This window comes from Eleginops maclovinus, chromosome 18 (assembly GCF_036324505.1).
Source record: "Eleginops maclovinus isolate JMC-PN-2008 ecotype Puerto Natales chromosome 18, JC_Emac_rtc_rv5, whole genome shotgun sequence".
NCBI lineage: Eukaryota > Metazoa > Chordata > Actinopteri > Perciformes > Eleginopidae > Eleginops > Eleginops maclovinus.
Genome location: NC_086366.1, coordinates 3,629,669 through 3,647,280, shown reverse-complemented (window position 1 = coordinate 3,647,280; position 17,612 = coordinate 3,629,669). Strand labels below are relative to the sequence as shown.

The window sequence follows — 17,612 nt, the reverse complement described above, 5'->3', positions numbered from 1 at the left end:
AGAGCTGAGTCACTGAGCTAATCTACAAGTGAACATTTGGACGTGTGTCGCTCACTCAGACGGTGAAGGTGAACATGCATTTGAGTCTGCACACGTCTCCAATGTCAGACAGAAATCCCCCGCTGAGGTTTCGCACTATTCATAGCTCAGCGCTGACCTGCTACCTAATATCGTATTATAATTCCTGGAGGTTTAATATAAATGTCATCCATTAAGAATCATGGGAAGATAATGGAGGATGTCCCAAACAAATAGCAACTAAAATATCCAGGGCGTGTTAAAGCATTTGACATGTTTGCACATGATATGATTGACAGCATTATATTGAATGCTTGACCTGCTTTGACTCAACTCTCTTACTTCTGTACGCACACTTCCTTAAGAAAGTATGTTAGAACCTACTATAAAATCAAACAAAGGCTTTGATATAAACAGATAGAAAAGAGGATTTCCTTGTTTCTGTTTGTGTCGGAGTAATTCCTGAACAATGTGTCCTTAAAGCAAGACACATAAACATGCAAACAGTCAACACATGAGATTAATCATCCTCATCGCTCCAGAAACGTTACTGTTGAGCCCTCAGCCTTTACATCTGAGTGTTCACCTAAAGTACTCTCTGTGAGACCTGAGGAGACCTCTTCCTGGAATCAGAAAACAGGCTTCTTATTATTAATATCAATATTAGACTATTTGTAGAACTGGATTACAGTGGGGGCTGCATAGGGTTGTTTATGAGGGTGGAGCTGAGGAGAATCCGCCTCACTGGGGACACCTGGCCAGTGCCTCGGGACCTATTTCTGCCTGGAGTCACGGTCCCTCTCACTCGGACTCTCTCCTGGATCCCCTTCCCCTCCCCCAGCCGGGCTCTCTTTAAGTTATCCAAGCATTGATCGAGCTCCACTGCACTGACCTTTGTGATTTATTGAAATAAATGTGAGTTTGTTCTCGAGGAAGTCGTTGTGCGTCTCCCTCTCTTTCGTCGTGGCCTGCTGCTGAGATCGGTTTTCTTTATAGATTTTTATTTTAGTTACTTCGAATGCATGTGCAACGCCTTTTTGACAAAAAATATCCTAAATTTCGGATCAATTAAAGTCTCATCTTGTCTTGATATTTTAAACTTGGTTTAAAAGTTTGAATTTGAGAAACCTGGAAGAACCTTTTTTGGACTAGACGGTTAATCTTCAAAATAATTGGCATAAAATCCAACTCAAAAATAATCATGATGATTTGAAATCTGACGACAGAAGCTTCACTTAAAGACCTCAATCAAAATGTGACAAATATAACATTTGTTACGGTCATAAAGGCTCACACTGCACCTTGGTCATATTTGCGTTGGAACAATAAATCACCCCCGCACACTTCCTGTCTGCCTCATTGTGTCTGACCTCCCAAATAAGACTTCCTGCCAAAGTCCACCTGAGCGCAGTGGCACAGATGGCCTGTCTTTGTGTACAGTATGTGTGTGTGTGTGTGTGTGTGAGATGTTGATCAAAGCTGATACACACACAGGTCTGCAGGGACACAACCATCTGTTTTATAATTAAATACTTTTATGACAGCGGCAGAGAGACGGAGACAGATGGACGGAGCCGGTCGGAGAGTTTAAAGAAGGGAAGGACAGTTCATTTTAAATCAGTGTTTGGGTCCCCTGAGCTTCCCGTGCTAATGTGTGTGTGGCATAATTTCTCTGATGGTTTTTGACCCACTTAGTGTTGTCACATGACCGTTTTGGAGCTGCCAACTGTGAGCAGAAGAAAGAGGCTGAGCTGCAGAGCATGGTGCAGTCACATGGATACTTTTACTCAGCATAAGGTGCTTTTGTCTGCAAGTCACTCCGTTATTCTGAGTCATTGTGTACTCGGATATCTCGCCGTGAGTACAGGTTTATCAATGGAGGGTTTTTAGAGTATTTAGGTCAATTAGGAAAATTATGGCTACGATAAATACAAAAAAAAGGTATATAATTCACTGTTATTGTAAGGAGGGATGTCAGAAAATACATTCACCCTCTCGCTGAAACCAGAGCCCTGTCTGCTCTGATTGGTCAACCGCTTAGAGATGTCCCGCCCCTTAGCCTATCACGTACAATGTGTAGTGATGTCAGTATGTCCAAGAAGTAAAAAAAGGATTAAAATCGAGGCGTTTCAGACTGGGCTCTGGTTTCAGACAGAGGGTGAAAAGAGGAGCTGCAGCACAGGCAGTATGAGAGAAATAAAGTACAGAAATACAACATTTGTACTCCTTAAATAATAAATCATTCTCTCCTGAAAGAAACTGCTTCTTGTTTCCAACATCTACAGACCCTCACCTGAGACTGGTCCAGGTGGATGATGATTTTGAGGTCCACCGGGCGCTCACTGAGCCCGTCGGTAATGGCCATCGCCACTGCAGGGGGCTCCAGCTGGGGGGAGAAGCAGGCCTGCAGCCACTCAGTGCAGTTCATCATCTGCACCTGCTGCATGCGCTCCTCACTGAGGCGGAACATCTTGCTGCGGAAGTCCTTCACCTCCTGGTCGTTAATGGCGTCGAGCTCATGGAGACCTACAGGTGGAGAAGATAATACACAATTTATTTAGCTTTTATGTTATAGTAAAATGGAGTAACTGTCACTAAACGGTATCCAGCTCAAGAGAGCCTCTCCTCCATGAGTAGAAGCCTGCTTACTTCTGCACATTGATACGGTAAAAAAGTAGTTCCTACATCAAACCGCTTACAACAAGGTCTGTGGAGTATCTTGAGGAACAGGGTCAAGAATGTAGAATAAATTATGTGAATTTCTTGACAATTGTATTAAATACTTCAATGGAGGTGCTTATGAAAAGCCCCACTGTGCATCAGAGAGGAATGTCACTGGCCTGAAGTACACCTGTTATAAAGGACTTTGCAAACACTGTTATGAATTAAGTGACGAGAGAAAAGATCTTCTGGAAAGAGACCACCAGACAAATCTTAGTCAGTGTCTTTAAATAAGTTAAGGGAGACTTCTGTAAGCTAAACACCTCAAACACTTGACAACGTACGCCAGACCAGACTATAATAATATAAAACACTTAAAGAGGAACACTTCATATTTTTGGGAATTTTGCCGCACTACAAATTGTGCTATGTACAAACAACATAAACAAAAACTTAAATACAGAATAATCAGGAATCTTGTGCTCAGGAAGCTCAGGATGAGGCATGTTTTTCAAAATAAAAGCACCAGAGATATGGTATCTCCATAGGAAGCTCAAGAAGGGGCATATTTTTTCAAAATAAAAGCCCCATAGAGTGATTTTATCCTAAAAGGAAGCTCAAGAAGAGGCAGGTTTTGCAAAATCAAGGCACCAGAAAGTAGCTTTTGTTACAGGAAGCTCACTAAGAGGGGTGTATTTCAAAATAAAAGCCCCATAGAGTGACTGTTCTGAAATATACTCACTAAAAATAATCCATAATAATATATAGCACTACAAGTAAGAATAAAATTAGATATTTGAAGCTCTTGAAGTTCAAACAGCTGTCGAGGAGGAAGCGGAGTATTGTTGGGTAATATGAATGAATCTAAGAGCTTTGGCAGTCATGAAAAATGCACACACACCTGCAACTCCGAGTGGCTCTGAATGTGTAAAAGGGATTAAAGGCAGCAGACGCTCATGGGATTAAAGCCTCTTGATTTTAAAACAGCTGTTTGTCTCTGCTCCCTGTGGATGTGGTGTGTGTGTGTGTGTGTGTGTGTGTGTGTGTGTGTGTGTGTGTGTGTGCATGTGTGTGTGTGTGTGTGTGTGTGTGTGTGTGTGTGTTTTATCAAAAGGTTGCAGCACAATAGTCTCTTTGGGAGTGAAAATAACATGTTGACATTTCAAGCTATTTAACATTCATATGACCCTGAGCATTAACTACTCTGTGTGTGTGTGTGTGTGTGTGTGTGTGGGGCGGGGGGTGACTATCCAGACACGCCTGTGGGGTTCCTTTTGAAAGCACCACTTTACGCTGACAAAAGCCTTTAAAAAGATCATGTCAGAGCAAAGAGGAGCCAGGAGGAAGAATATCAATATTGTCTCCTTCAATTAGCCTCGGAGCCGCTTCCCTCCCTCTTCAACTATCTTACTCTGCAGAGGTCTGATGGGACCCGAGGACTTCCATAATCCTGGATATCTGGGGTCAGAACAGTGCGAAATGTGTCTGTGTGTGACTACATAACACAACGGTGTGCATGCACGTGTCATAATTCATAGAAAGTAATTATTATTACCGGTACTATCTCCCGTATGGAATTTCCCTGAACCACTAGTTGTGCTACAAACACATGACATGCACAAAAAAACATCCAAACATGCAGAGCAATCGCAAAAGATGTGCTCAGGAAGAGGCTTGTTTTTCAAAATAAAAGCCCCACAGTTACGGTATCCTGTAAGGAAGCTCACGAGAGGATTGATTTTCAAATAACATCCCCAGAAAGTTACAATCTTAACACGAGGAAGCATGTATTTCAAAATAAAAGCCCCAGATATTATCATAAAAGGAAGCTCAGAGCGAGGATTGTTTTTCAGAATAAAAGCTCCAGAAAGTAGCTCTCTTGATATATGAAATACTATTTTTGCTTTTGAATGTCAGAAAATAGTTTTCATTTCCCCCAGCATGAGGAGATTGTAATTAAATTACTACTAATATTTTTTTTAAAGCAACAAATCTTCAAATTTCAGACGATGGGATGGCAAATGTTTAGCATTTTGCAAAAATTACTTATTAATTATTTTAAAATGTGCAAAGTCATTCTCCAACGATCAAATCATCTCTGCGACTCTTACCTCGTTTAAACTCAGGCTGAGGACCTTTCTTTTTTGCAGCTTTGTCTTCTATTAAATTACATTACACTGGACATTTACTCGTTTTTTGAAAGCCGTCTTATTCTACTTTAGCTTGTTTTAATTGTATTTCATTTGTAATTTGTTGATGCATTTCTGTTGCTCTTTGTCTTAATGTGTTTAATGTTTTATATTCTAAGGGACTTTGTATTGCTTCATGTTCAAATGTGTGATACAAATACACTTGCCTTGCCACTATAATAAGGACTGGGATATATGATATGCACTTAAGATCTTCAGTCAAGCACAAGTCTTCTTTCCTCTTGTTAATGAACAGATATGGGGATAAAAAGGATTTCTACGAACGTTGGATCACCTCAGAGCACAGGGGCTTTCCTACTGATCGATCCAGCAGAGATAATACAAAGTGACAGGTGATGGAAGACGCGTCAGGAGCACGTCCAGTCGATGCTCACGCCTCTCAGTCAGAGAGCCGCCGATAGGAGCCAGCTGCAGGCGGACGGAGAATGCGCTGAGCAGCAGAGATACTCGGGAGGATGCGCTTAAGGCTTGTTCTGTGTGGAGAGAATTACTGCCTCACTTACCAACTGCTAAGTGCCTTTTTTATTGGGAATGTCAAACAGGGACAATAGACGAATCAATCAGGGAGGGGGGTAATGTGTGTGAGAGTTCGTGTGATATACTGCTGCTATGAATTCAAGGTAAAAGGTGATGCATGCGGAGCAGTTGCACGGAAAGAAATTAAGATGAGGGAGATGTGGATCTGTCAACATCCATTCTGCCTAACTCTCCTCAGGTCTGCATACTTAACAGATTATTAGCCTCCTCGTGACCGTCCAAAACAGAGGTCATACCTACAGATGGAGATGGATATCAAAGGTGTTCCTATCTTCCTCCGTGACCAAATCAACTTATATGATAACTTTAATACGAAAAGGAGGTTCTTATTGAACAAATATGCATAAAGTCTCCTGTTTTAATATGTAAATGTTGGTTTTTATGAGGGCTTTCAATTGATTCAAATATTTAATCCAACCTATGTTATCTGATCTAAAATTAACCATAAAGGTATTTTTTTCAAGTTTTTATACTCCTATCAACAAGTTAGTGGAAGAATACGATGGCTTCATACAAAATATATGGTTATTATTATTGCAAAAATAAGAAAAAGACAAAAGTGAATTTAAGGTAGTCGGCCTGCAAACTGTAGCCACTAACCAAGCCAAGTGCATTTACTCAAGACCTCTACTGAAGTACGATCTTGAGGTACTTGTACTTTACCTGAATACTTTAATTTAATGCTACGTTGTACTTCTTTTCCACTACATATCAGAACCCAATATTGGACCTCCTCCTCCTCCTACATCTGTCGGACAGCTTTACTTACTTTACAGATTTTAATTGTGAGCCAATACAGCTAGTAATCAAACACTGACTCATAATTATAGGTTAAGACTTCCAGCAGCGTGATGTTATTGCGTAAACTTTGACAGCCCTAGTAGCTCCATCATTTCTCGACATTGAATCCTTACCCTTGCCAATGAGAACGCCGATTTTGGAGTCCAGCAGTCGCTCCGCTCGGCCGCAGTTGCGCGTCACCAGCTTGAGGACCGGCAGGAAAGGGCGGACGTCGCAGAGCCGGCGAGTTTCGTCCTCCAGCTCTTCGTGCACCGCCGCCTGGTTGACGCACTCGAACATGTGGCTCTCCATCTCGCCCAACGAGGGAAACAGGGGGAACGACTGCGCCTGCTTCCATAAGAGCTGCAGGACGAGGAGGAAGAGTCGGGGTTATCAATCAAATCATCTTTGGAAACAATAAATAAATGCACGTTCTCAATTTCATAGACCGTAATAGCTCTTTTATAACTTAAACTTTGGCCACTTAGTAAATCCACATTACTGATGATCCCTTTTCAATATTTCCATTTTGAATATATTTTGGGAAAGCATGTCAGGTCAATGAAATGTAATAATAACGAAGCATTTGGTCAAAAATATTGTAAAAATAGTTATAGACTTCATATAAAGTTCATTTTCAGGTTCATATCAGTATTTCTTCCTCTCCTGGGACATGTCTCCATGCTTTAATGTTCAGAAAGCTCTTTATTGTTCTCATACTGCCTGTGCTGCAGCACCTCTTTTCACCCTCTGTCTGAAACCAGAGCCCAGTCTGCTCTGATTGGTTAGCTGGACGGCTCTGTTGTGATTGGTCGCCCCTCCTATGACGTACAATGTGTTGGAGCACTAGATAATAGCAGTGTGAGTGTAACACAGTGATGTCACTACTCGTTCCTGTGCCTAATACGTTCTGTCCCAGTTGCTAGAGGACTTTTATTGAACATTTTTACTTTAAGTTATTAAAGTATGTTTATTTATTTTATTCTAATACTGCCACAAAGCCTCATTTCCCCCTTGGATTAATAAAGTATTTGGACTGATTGATATCACAACAGGAAAAAGGAAATTCTTTAAATCATGAGCAGTGAAATGCAATGTTTGCCAAGGTGAATTTGTAACAGATGCCTCAGAACTAGTAGGAAGAAAATCAACATGACGATGTAATAGATTGACTAAAGTGTAAGTTTCACGATCACGAACAGACATGACTCACAGCTGCTGTGTGAGCCGATCAGGAAGTGACTAACACGAATCACTAACCCTGTGCAGCGAGATCACAGGGCCCGAGTCAGGTTCACTGTGTTTTGTCTGAGCCGCAGCGTACTGGAAAAAAAGGACACATTTGCCCTCCAAACAAATATCTCCTTCTCCAGGAAACCTTGTGATTCTGTGTCGCCCCACCGCAGAAGAGATTTAGCCGACTAACCTGCTTGTGATGTACTGTCATTTTCTAGAAGTTGAAAGACTGAATACTAGCGTGGATTTATCAATGAACTAAACTGTCAGTTAAAAATAAATTCCGGGGAAAATTGATCTTTATTAGCATGAATGAAAAACAGTCATTCATGAAGTCGCCCTCCTTGGCCTTTGATGTCAATGGATGAAGAGCCTTCCATGAACTGAATGAAAGGCCTGCACCCTTCCTCGTATTTGCCCCAACCCCTCCAACCCCTCCAACCCTTCCAACCCCTCCCCTTGCTCTGTAGCTTTAGCGAAATTGACAGAGCTTTCTTTCCTGTTTAATTCTCCCTCGGGGAATTGAAGATCTGTCACATGTGCACACACAAACACACACACACACCCACACCCACACACACACACACACATTTATAAAAGGCCTGAACATTAGCAGAGAACTCATTCCCATGAAGAGCCAGAAAAACATCATTTCTGAGTATCGTTTGGCCATGTAACAGAGAGGCTAGTGTCTTTGTTGTACAGAACAGCGTCCGCAGGCTTTGTTTAATAGTTCCTTTCTGGGGAAAACATGTTTGTGCAGAGAATACATTTTTTTTCACGAGGATTAAATATAAAAAGTGCATCAGCTGTGAGACGTGTGTACATCGAGTAACTGGGAAAATATAAACACTTTGCATTGTTGTGTTTATAATACCAGATATCAACTTATTCTTAAGGCCCTATTATGCTTTTTTTGGGTTGTCCCTTCTTGTAATGTTATATAGGTGCATGTAAATGGTCTGAAACGCCTCCATTTGACTGCTTTGTTTTCTTCAGGAACACAGTGACATCACTATGTAACACTCACTCTTCAATTATCTAGCGCTCCAACACATTGTACGTGATAGTCTAAGGGGCGGGACATCTATACGCGGTTGACCAATCGCAACAGAGCCGGCCAGCTAACCAATCAGAGCAGACTGGGCTCTGGTTTCAGACAGAGGGTGAAAAGAGGTGCTGCAGCACAGACAGTATGAGAAAAATAAAGAGCTTTTTGAACATTAGAGCATGGAGACATGTCCCAGGAGAGACACTACATACTGATATGAACCTTAGAATATGCAGAACAGGGCTGCAGATTTCTCCTGAGTTAGCACAAAATCCTCTCTGTGCCGGGATGGCCAAGTGGGTCATTTCCTTAAAAACTTGCGGAACGACTCATCAAGTCTGAGATTTCTGAACTCTGCGTCACAAAATGAGCTGCAGTCATGCATGAGGTCATGAGCTATTTATGTGCTGAAAGTAAGCGCTGCTCGCAAACAAAAAACACAGAGCAGCCACAACAGCCCCCTCCTTCCAAACAGGCCTTGGATCATGTCATGACTGATCAGCTGTGTGTGTGTGTGTGTGTGTGTGTGTGTGTGTGTGTGTGTGTGTGTGTGTGTGTGTGTGTGTGTGTGTGTGTGTGTGCCTGTAAAAATGTGTGGGAGCTGTAGACTTGTGTTTTTTTTATTATTAGTCATTTACATACAGGTCATGGGGCATGTAAGGACAGTAATAAACAACAAGCATATAAATAAAGACACTTCAGTTAGCAAAACAAACTAAAACCAACATATTTTTAAGGTTTTTTGGATTGAAATGATGTTATAGTGGATTCTATGTGTACTTTTATGACATTTCTTTAGTCTTTTCATGTTCTGGTGTTGTGCTGTTGCTCTTGCCCCTGTGGGTGACTTTATTGGATTCCCACCTTGAGATTTAAATGATTACTTCTGCACGTTTTGGAGCTTGTTTATAATAAAGTTTGTAATTATTCCGCCTTGATTTTGGACTGGATAACTCACAAGAGGGCTTTTGTTCTTTTCAATCTATGCTATCTTTCCTCCTGCTTCAATAACTCTGTTTCCCCGTACCTTGTCTGTAATGATATTGAATTAGTGGCTACTTGCCTAAGTAGAAACATGTGTAGGGATCCCATTTTAGAAAAAGAGCCGTGCTTCTCACCAGTTTGATGTGCTGAATGGTGGCCTCTCGTGGGACGTCCATCTGGATGTAGATGCCGGTGGGCAGCAGGAAGTCCACAGTGATGTGGTCCAACGCGTGGCCGGCCAGGGGCGAGTGGGCCGCCCATATATCCAGCAGGTCTGTCATTGCAGGAGGCATGGCAAGGGGCAGCGCACACCACCTCAACCATAAGGACCTGGAGGGACAGGATAGAGAGAGAGATCTCATTTATAACATTTTATAGAATAAAAAAATACAAATAATAATAATAATAAATAGTCAAATAATAAATAAATAAATAATACTAAACATAAAAATATATTCAATAATAACAAATACCACAAATAAAAATATGGCTTTATTTTTATTCGTACACAGGATGCATTTCAGAGTGCTTTACCATTTGGCACACCACACAACAACAGAAAACAGGAACTGTAATAATCCAACACCAGCTAACCATCTCAGACAACCAACACTAAAGACGGTAAGGCGGAAATAAGACACAATTAATAGATATAAAGAATTTTTAAAAAGAAATCTGAAAATAATAAATTAACAAATAAACAATTTTTCAAAAAAAACCAAAAAAAGGCTGATTTTAAAAAAGGTTTGCCTCTTAATATTCAATGGTAGGGTCTTCCACAATTTGAGACTGGGATACATGGTTTATACGAGTGTATTGTATTAAACATACGTATATTGATAGAAGCTTTTATAGTTATATATTCAGATGCATCATTCTGATAATCGAAAACTAGTTCTGGAGAAACAGAGAGTGAGCACTGGCGAACTGAATCACAGAGAAAGTAATTAAAGCTCGGGCGGAAAAGAAATTCAGAGCTAATAGGAAGCATTAGAATGTGATCATCATCATACAGGCCAACACGCTTCATGTGAACGCGGAACATTCCCATGCCGTCATGGCTGATAACACTTTCCTGGAAAGCCTGCAGCTCGGGGTGCTGAACCAGAGGGCAGCGGTAGTTCATAGATCAGATACATTTACTGCAAGAAAGACAGAAGTACGTACGTCTACACTCGGGGAGTTTCGAGAGAATATCACTCGAACATTTCACTTTAAAATATAGCTATCATTCTTTTTATGAACTCATTTTTGTTCATTATTTTTAGATTTTAAAGCTGTATGGAAAGAAGCAGAAAGGTTAAGTTAACTTTCACATATTTTCTTCTATTTACTCAATATAATAAATAACACGTAGTCTTTAATAGTTGTATATATTTCCATTTCTTGTGCACATTTTCCTTTTTCTTATAGCAAAACTATCGCTGTTATTACAGTAAGTCTTAATTGGCTCTTATTTTACAATTGTATTCACCTTAATGTGTTTTTTTATGCACCATTAAACACAAGAGCACATTCTTTGTATTTGAAAACCTACTTGGAAATAAATCAAATAGGAACAGAGCAGTTTTGGGAATAACAAATCTGCAGTCCCAGTCTACTTTTACGGAGCAACAAACAACATCGAGACATAACAATAAATGGAAAAACTGCATGAAGAAGTAGAAATCAGATATAAGATCCGCTCATACTATCCTCATATTGTGTATACCCTAAGAGATAGTAGCTTAGTACAATTCTGTCTATGGAATAATACATATTTTTGCAGATTTAAAAGTCAGTGACTAGTCAATAAAAAGTAAACAATGACCAAGCTGTAAGAGGATTTCTCTTGGAATATTTTCAGCTTCTTAGCCCGTCAATCAAATCCTATTTTAAGATCAACTGCAGCTTTTTTTTTTTTTAGCCGCTTGCAGGGTCTTTTCCCCTTTGCTTCCGTTTAACACCAAGTTGACAGGAGGAGGAGAAGGGGGGGGGGGGGGGGACTGTAATCTCTGCAGCACTGAGTCCAGTAGGAGTTGGGGGTGGGGATGGGGGCTTTAACTTGGGTGAGGGCCAGTGCTCAGAGGAATGCCCACTAAGCAAACAGAACAAAAGGTCAGCCTGCCCATCATCACACAAGCTGCTCCCCCAGCTGAGCACGCATGTGCGCGCACACACACACACACACACACACACACACACACACACACACACACACACACACACACACACACACACACACACACACACACACACACACACACACACACACACACACACACACACACACACACACACACACACACACACACACACACACACACACACACACACACACACACACACACACACACACACACACACACAACACACACACACACACACACACACACACACACACACACACACACACACACACACACACACACACACTCTTTGATTTTTTTCTTCATTGTTTTTTTCCCTTTAAACTTTTATTTCCCTAATTTATTTTGAAGATATTTTCTATTCCTTTGTCTTGACTTTTTACGGGGCGCATATTGTGGCGGTAATTATCCCGTAAACAATGAGGGGGTTAGCTTTGCGTGGTTCCACTCTATAGAGGTTTTTGTGCATGTCAATGGTCTGCAAAGGCTAAAATCCCAATGTTGCCTTCAGAGGCCGTTCCTCTCCCTCACACAAATACCTTTTTGAACATCAATGCATGGAGACGTGTCCCACTAGAGGTCAAAATACTAAATATGAACCTGGGAATTAGCATAACAGGGCCCGTGCTGAGTGAACCTGCACTTCAATGACGGATAACAAACACACATGTGGACTCATAAACACACGTATGTTAACTGCAGGGACTTCCACGGAGCTGCAGTAAGTGGCTTCCCCAGCTGCCCACAGCCTGGTTTCCATTTGGCCTCGACCACAGCTGTACCCTCACACCACTTCCACCTTCTTATTCCTCATTACCTTGGTCCTCAAGTGACCAGGGAACATTAACTCTTCCACTAGGCTGCAGGTCCATCTCCATTTCGCCTCGATCCGCACATTAAAAATGGCAGCGCTGATTGCCTCTAATGGGCTCTCCCCTCTGCGTTAAGTGCTCCGGCTTCCAGCAGATGAGACGCTGTTGTACCGCTCGCTGCAGGACGGAGCGATATCTGCATTAGGAGCCTCACACACACAGCACTATGAGGGACGCAACTGGACACGATACAGTGTGTGTTTCTGTGCTGCTTCAACGTACAGTATTTTATAGGCACTAGTGGAAGAACCTGAACTACAGGATTATAATTAGAGATCATTTAATGTTTATTCCACTTAATGTTGCAGCTGTTGAATGTGTTAATGACTTCTTTATACTGCCAGCTATCTTAATCCATCATTTTTCATATGACTTAATATATTTTATACATAATATGAAGCCGAAAAGTATCTTGACAATTACAATAATCCAAATTGTAGTGGAGTAGAAGAAGCATAAAATGAACACAAGTAGAGTAAAGTCGTAGTTACTTTTCACCACTGATTTGAGGGTCTTTGTAGTGACAGTTCTGTGGATCTGCAGAGATATCCATGCATAAAAAGCCTGTTTCGGACACATCATCGAATCAAGAAATTAAAATATGATCAATCCCTTTAATATCCTGAATCATACCGCAATTGCAAAATCAGTTTAAAAAAAATGGTGCAGCCCAACAGACAGCCACATGATGCTGGAGACAGAAGGAACAGTTAAAAAGGCAGACAATGGGGCGGCCGTAATGTCACAAAGGTGCGCGGTTACACACATGAAAGGAAACATGACACCCAGCATGTCTGTGTGACGTATGAACACTTGTCTCATTAAATGTGGCGACCTTTAACACAGCAGACAGCTAGAATAGTGTCTCATCCTGCTGTGATGCACGTCTCTCTCATACACACACTCACACACACACACACACACACACACAGGTGAGCAGGGTTATGTGGTGGCAGACAGCCAGAGGTCAGGTTTCAGCGGGTGGATCAGAGGTTTTGCAGGATCAGGGAGAAAGAGAGAGTTTCATGTGACAACAAACGGCAGAGAGCAGAAGTTAACAAAGTGTCGCGGCTCGAGGCCACACTTTGAGGACGCTCTGTGTTTGAAGGGGAAAGAAATATGAGAGCTCTTGTGCTTTGTCTTCTGTGACAACCGAGGCAGATTTAAAATGTATGCAACAGTTACAAATTCTGTAATTCAATGCCTTGATTGTAACTTTGGGTCTACGTGGCTCAGTCAGTAGGGGCTTGGACTGGGAATCGTAGGGTCGCCGGTTCAAGTCCCCGAACAGACTTGAAATATGGAAAGTGGACTGCTACTTGGAGAGGTCCCAGTTCACCTCCTAGGCCCTGCTGTGGTGCCCTTGAGCAAGGCACCGGACACCTCCAATCCCCCCTCCCCATTGCTCCCCGGGCGCTGCACGATAGCTGCCCACTGCTCCTAGTACTAGGATGGGTTAAATGCAGAGGACTAATTTCACTGTGTGTGCTCTGCTGTGTGCATGCATGTGACAAATAAAGAGGGTTTCATCCTCCGATTCTATCTAGGGTTTCATCCTCCGATTCTATTTCTGTGCGTGACGGGGTTCCCTCTTAACCCTCCACAAACAATGGTCGTAGTCGAAAAATTGAGCTCAGATGCTTCATTTACAAAGTAAAAAAACAAATACCGGTTTGAAAAACAATGCTGACAAATAATTACACCGAGTTGTCTAATAATGTCCATAACCTGGAGCTGTTGCCTTCTCTGCAACCAAAATCAGACTCCCCTTCAGTCCCAAGACAGTCCCTTATATACACACATAGCCCTTCCCAGTAGGCTTGTCACTCAATTAGTCAATCATTTCACCAGAATAGGGCATTATCTATTTGTTGACTTTCTTCTAGAACATAACATATATGCCATATTTTAACCTCCTAGATAAACAGGTTAATTATCACTGAGATTCAAATCAAACATCATTATTCAACTTCAAAGAAAGGATGACTGCATCGTTTAATCATATTCAAACAACGGAAGTGATGCGCCTCCGTCTTTTCAAAATACTCCCTCGTTGGGGAGAGGGCGAAACCCGCCGCTCGCCACCTGTCCTTGTAAGTATCGAATCGTAGTGTGAATGCATGTTTATAGAAGTGTAGACGAACACGCGTGCACTCATGGTTGCGCTACAGAAACGGGAGGAAAAAAGGGATGTTGAGTGGAGTTGCAGCCATGATTTATTGACTAACGAAAGGGAGCAGGAAATGTTTGGTCGGTGTGTGTGTGTGTGTGTGTGCCGCCCACCATCAGTGGCAGAGTCAGTCACTCCGTGATCCGCTCCGCCACACTGTGTGAAAGCAATTCAGTGATGTTGCTTTCCAAACTCAAATTCCATCCTACTCTTTCTATTCCTAGGATCATTTTTATATTTAATATAATTTTTATTTATTTTTTAACAACTTATTTCTTTATTTTTTGAAGACTTTTCTTTGGGTTTCGTTACTTTTTTTTCCTTTTTACTTGATTTTTTATTTGAATTTATTTAGTGTACACATTTTTAATCTTCATTTTTTAATTTCCTTTATTCATTTTGCTGATTTTCTTTTCTTTTGAGTTTTTTTTCACACTGCTTTGTTAATTTTCTTACTCAGATTTATGTATTTCATTTAGTTGATACAAATATTATCTTGTCAACATTTTAAACCAAGGAATATTCCTTAAAGTTTATTTATTTCCTGTATTTATTTAGAATTGTTGTTCTGTTTCCTTTAGTTTACTGACCTCAGATACCATTATGAAAACATTATCTTTTATATCATGCTTTTCTTTTTCCTGATTGCACATAATGTGCTGGTTTTGTGGCTCTTGTGTAAATGCACTTGAGCCTGGACTCAACAGCGCGCTAAACACATCATCTTTGGCTCAATAACAAATGTTTTCAGCTGCCTGGAAGTAGACCTGTCCTCTGCTGACACCATTAATTATTCAAGTCTGATTAAATTTCTCCGGAAACGCTGCGTATAGAGTTGTGACGGTAAATCAACAGGAGAGTTGGTAGATCACAGAGATAAGACTGAAATGAGTTTGTTTTGTTTCAAAGACACCCTTTAATGGCTTTCCTGTAGTTTCTATATAGGTTGTAGTGCATGTCAATGGTCTGCAAAGGCTAAAATCCCTGTGTTCAACTTCAAAAGGTGAATAAGTTCACAAACTTACAGTGGACGTTCCTCTGACCGGGGGACAGGGACATGTTCTGAAGGCTTTCAGGCGCAGATGCATTTATGGTTATTTAAACACTGGAGTTACTCAGCACTCTCTCTAAAGCTCCCTCTGTGTGACAGTAAGCGCCTGTGAGTCGTTCTACAATGAAGTGTGTGTCCATGTGTCTGATTGAGAAAAGTAGGGCTAACAGTGTGTGTGTGTGTGTGTGTGTGTGTGTGTGTGTGTGTGTGTGTGTGTGTGTGTGTGTGTGTGTGTGTGTGTGTGTGTGTGTGTAAAAGGTCATGCCTCACGATGAGAAGGGTCCTGTGACACATTTTATTCCACACGAAGCTAAAAATACATTTCACAAAGAGGATCCAAGACCTCTTCACCTCCTCACTACAATCACTGTACTCCTGTAAATGAGCGTGGACGACACACACAGCAATATTTAGAGTGTGTGAGTCAGCATTTCCACCTCCGGGGAAGCAAAGTGTGTGTGTGTGGGATAATGTATAAGCAAGGGAACCAAAATAACCACGTCCTGCTCGTTTGTTGCTGTGTCAAAACTACGATGATGTTTAGTGGAAACTGTCAAAATGTCCAAGAACCAAATCGGAAACACTTTATTTATCAATGTTATCTGATTTACTTCTTCACGGTCTGGTCATTTAGAAAGAAAACATGCCAATAAACTCTGAGAATTTCATTTGTCATTCTCTGTTTTGACATCACAGTAAATTGGATATGTTTGGAGTTGTAATAAACCATGTACTTTTTCTTATTTTTGCATATTTTACACGATGAAACTAAAATTGAATCTGTGCCACCCGCCACCACATCTCCAGTTTCACTTCCGGCCGCTCACCACAACAGAACGAACACACGTGAAGTCGTGAGGTTTGAAAAAGACAGACTGTACTTATAGTTATGATCACGAGGCGAGGACAGAAACTTTACTTCATGCAGCAGCCGCCGCCGCGCATCCACTGGAACCTATCATTTATTCTCCTTAAGTAATGATTAGTAATCACGCAGCTCAGAGACGACCTCAGGTAACTTCAACTTCAGTGCTTAATACACACACCGTGGAGGAACATTAGTGTGTTCGGCGTGTCGGTTAACAGTATGCGTTTGTCTGGGTGGTGTGTGGATAAGCGGTCAGCTGGGGAGTGTGTGTGAGTCACTAGTGGAGCAAAACTAGCACTTACTGTATTTAGGAGGGGACTGCAGCAGACAGTAAACACACATTTAGGAGCACGTCATTTTACCCCTGACACACTGTGGCTGTGTCAATGACTACACGTGTTTGTGTGTGTGTATGAATGAGTGTACAGTCACTGCAGTGTGTTTGCATTGTGTTGCGTCCACTGTTCCTTAAGGCCGGGCTTTATACCAAAGTATTACACGGCTTAGTTGAATACTTGATTCTGATTGGCCAATTCGGACACGTCAGAGGTTGTTCATTCTCAGCCAACCGACCGTTGCTAAGGAGAACAGACTGTTGCTAAGGAGAACAGATCGTCAGAAAGAGGGCCGCAGAAAGAAGTCCGGTAAATTTAACGCCAGCTGTGGACAACAACCATCAGTTTTCATCCATCGGAAAACACCAAGGAATACATTTTGAATATTAATTTGAATATTTGTGGAGAGCAAGAAACTTTGGATTCATGGTGGCTAAACTGTCCGCAGTAAATAAAAACAAAAACAACGCAAGAGAGCGGGGTTCAAAGAGAGAGCGCTGGATAGTGCGCTGATCTTCGGATCAGGGGAGTTCAAGTCTCAAGCATGTCCCGAGCTGATGGAAGTCGCTTTGGATAAAAGCCCGGACACTGATGAAGTTTTTTCTGCCTCTGCTTTCCTTCTTTAAGAAACCCACACCCTCCTTACTTTTATTTCTGCTTCAGACTATCATCCAAATACTTCAGGCTGCATGCCTTCACTTCCTCCACAG

The 17,612-nt window shown here is 41.5% G+C and overlaps 1 protein-coding gene across 1 annotated transcript in view; it reads right to left on the bottom strand.

Annotated features, from left to right (window-relative positions):
• pik3cb (phosphatidylinositol-4,5-bisphosphate 3-kinase, catalytic subunit beta) overlaps window positions 1-17,612 on the bottom strand; it is a 74,008-nt gene that overhangs the window by 23,838 nt on the left and 32,558 nt on the right. The window contains 3 exon segments of the mRNA XM_063907200.1: window positions 2,312-2,544; window positions 6,341-6,569; window positions 9,612-9,807. Of these exon segments, the coding sequence (XP_063763270.1) occupies window positions 2,312-2,544; window positions 6,341-6,569; window positions 9,612-9,770 (621 nt within the window). The 5' untranslated portion in view covers window positions 9,771-9,807.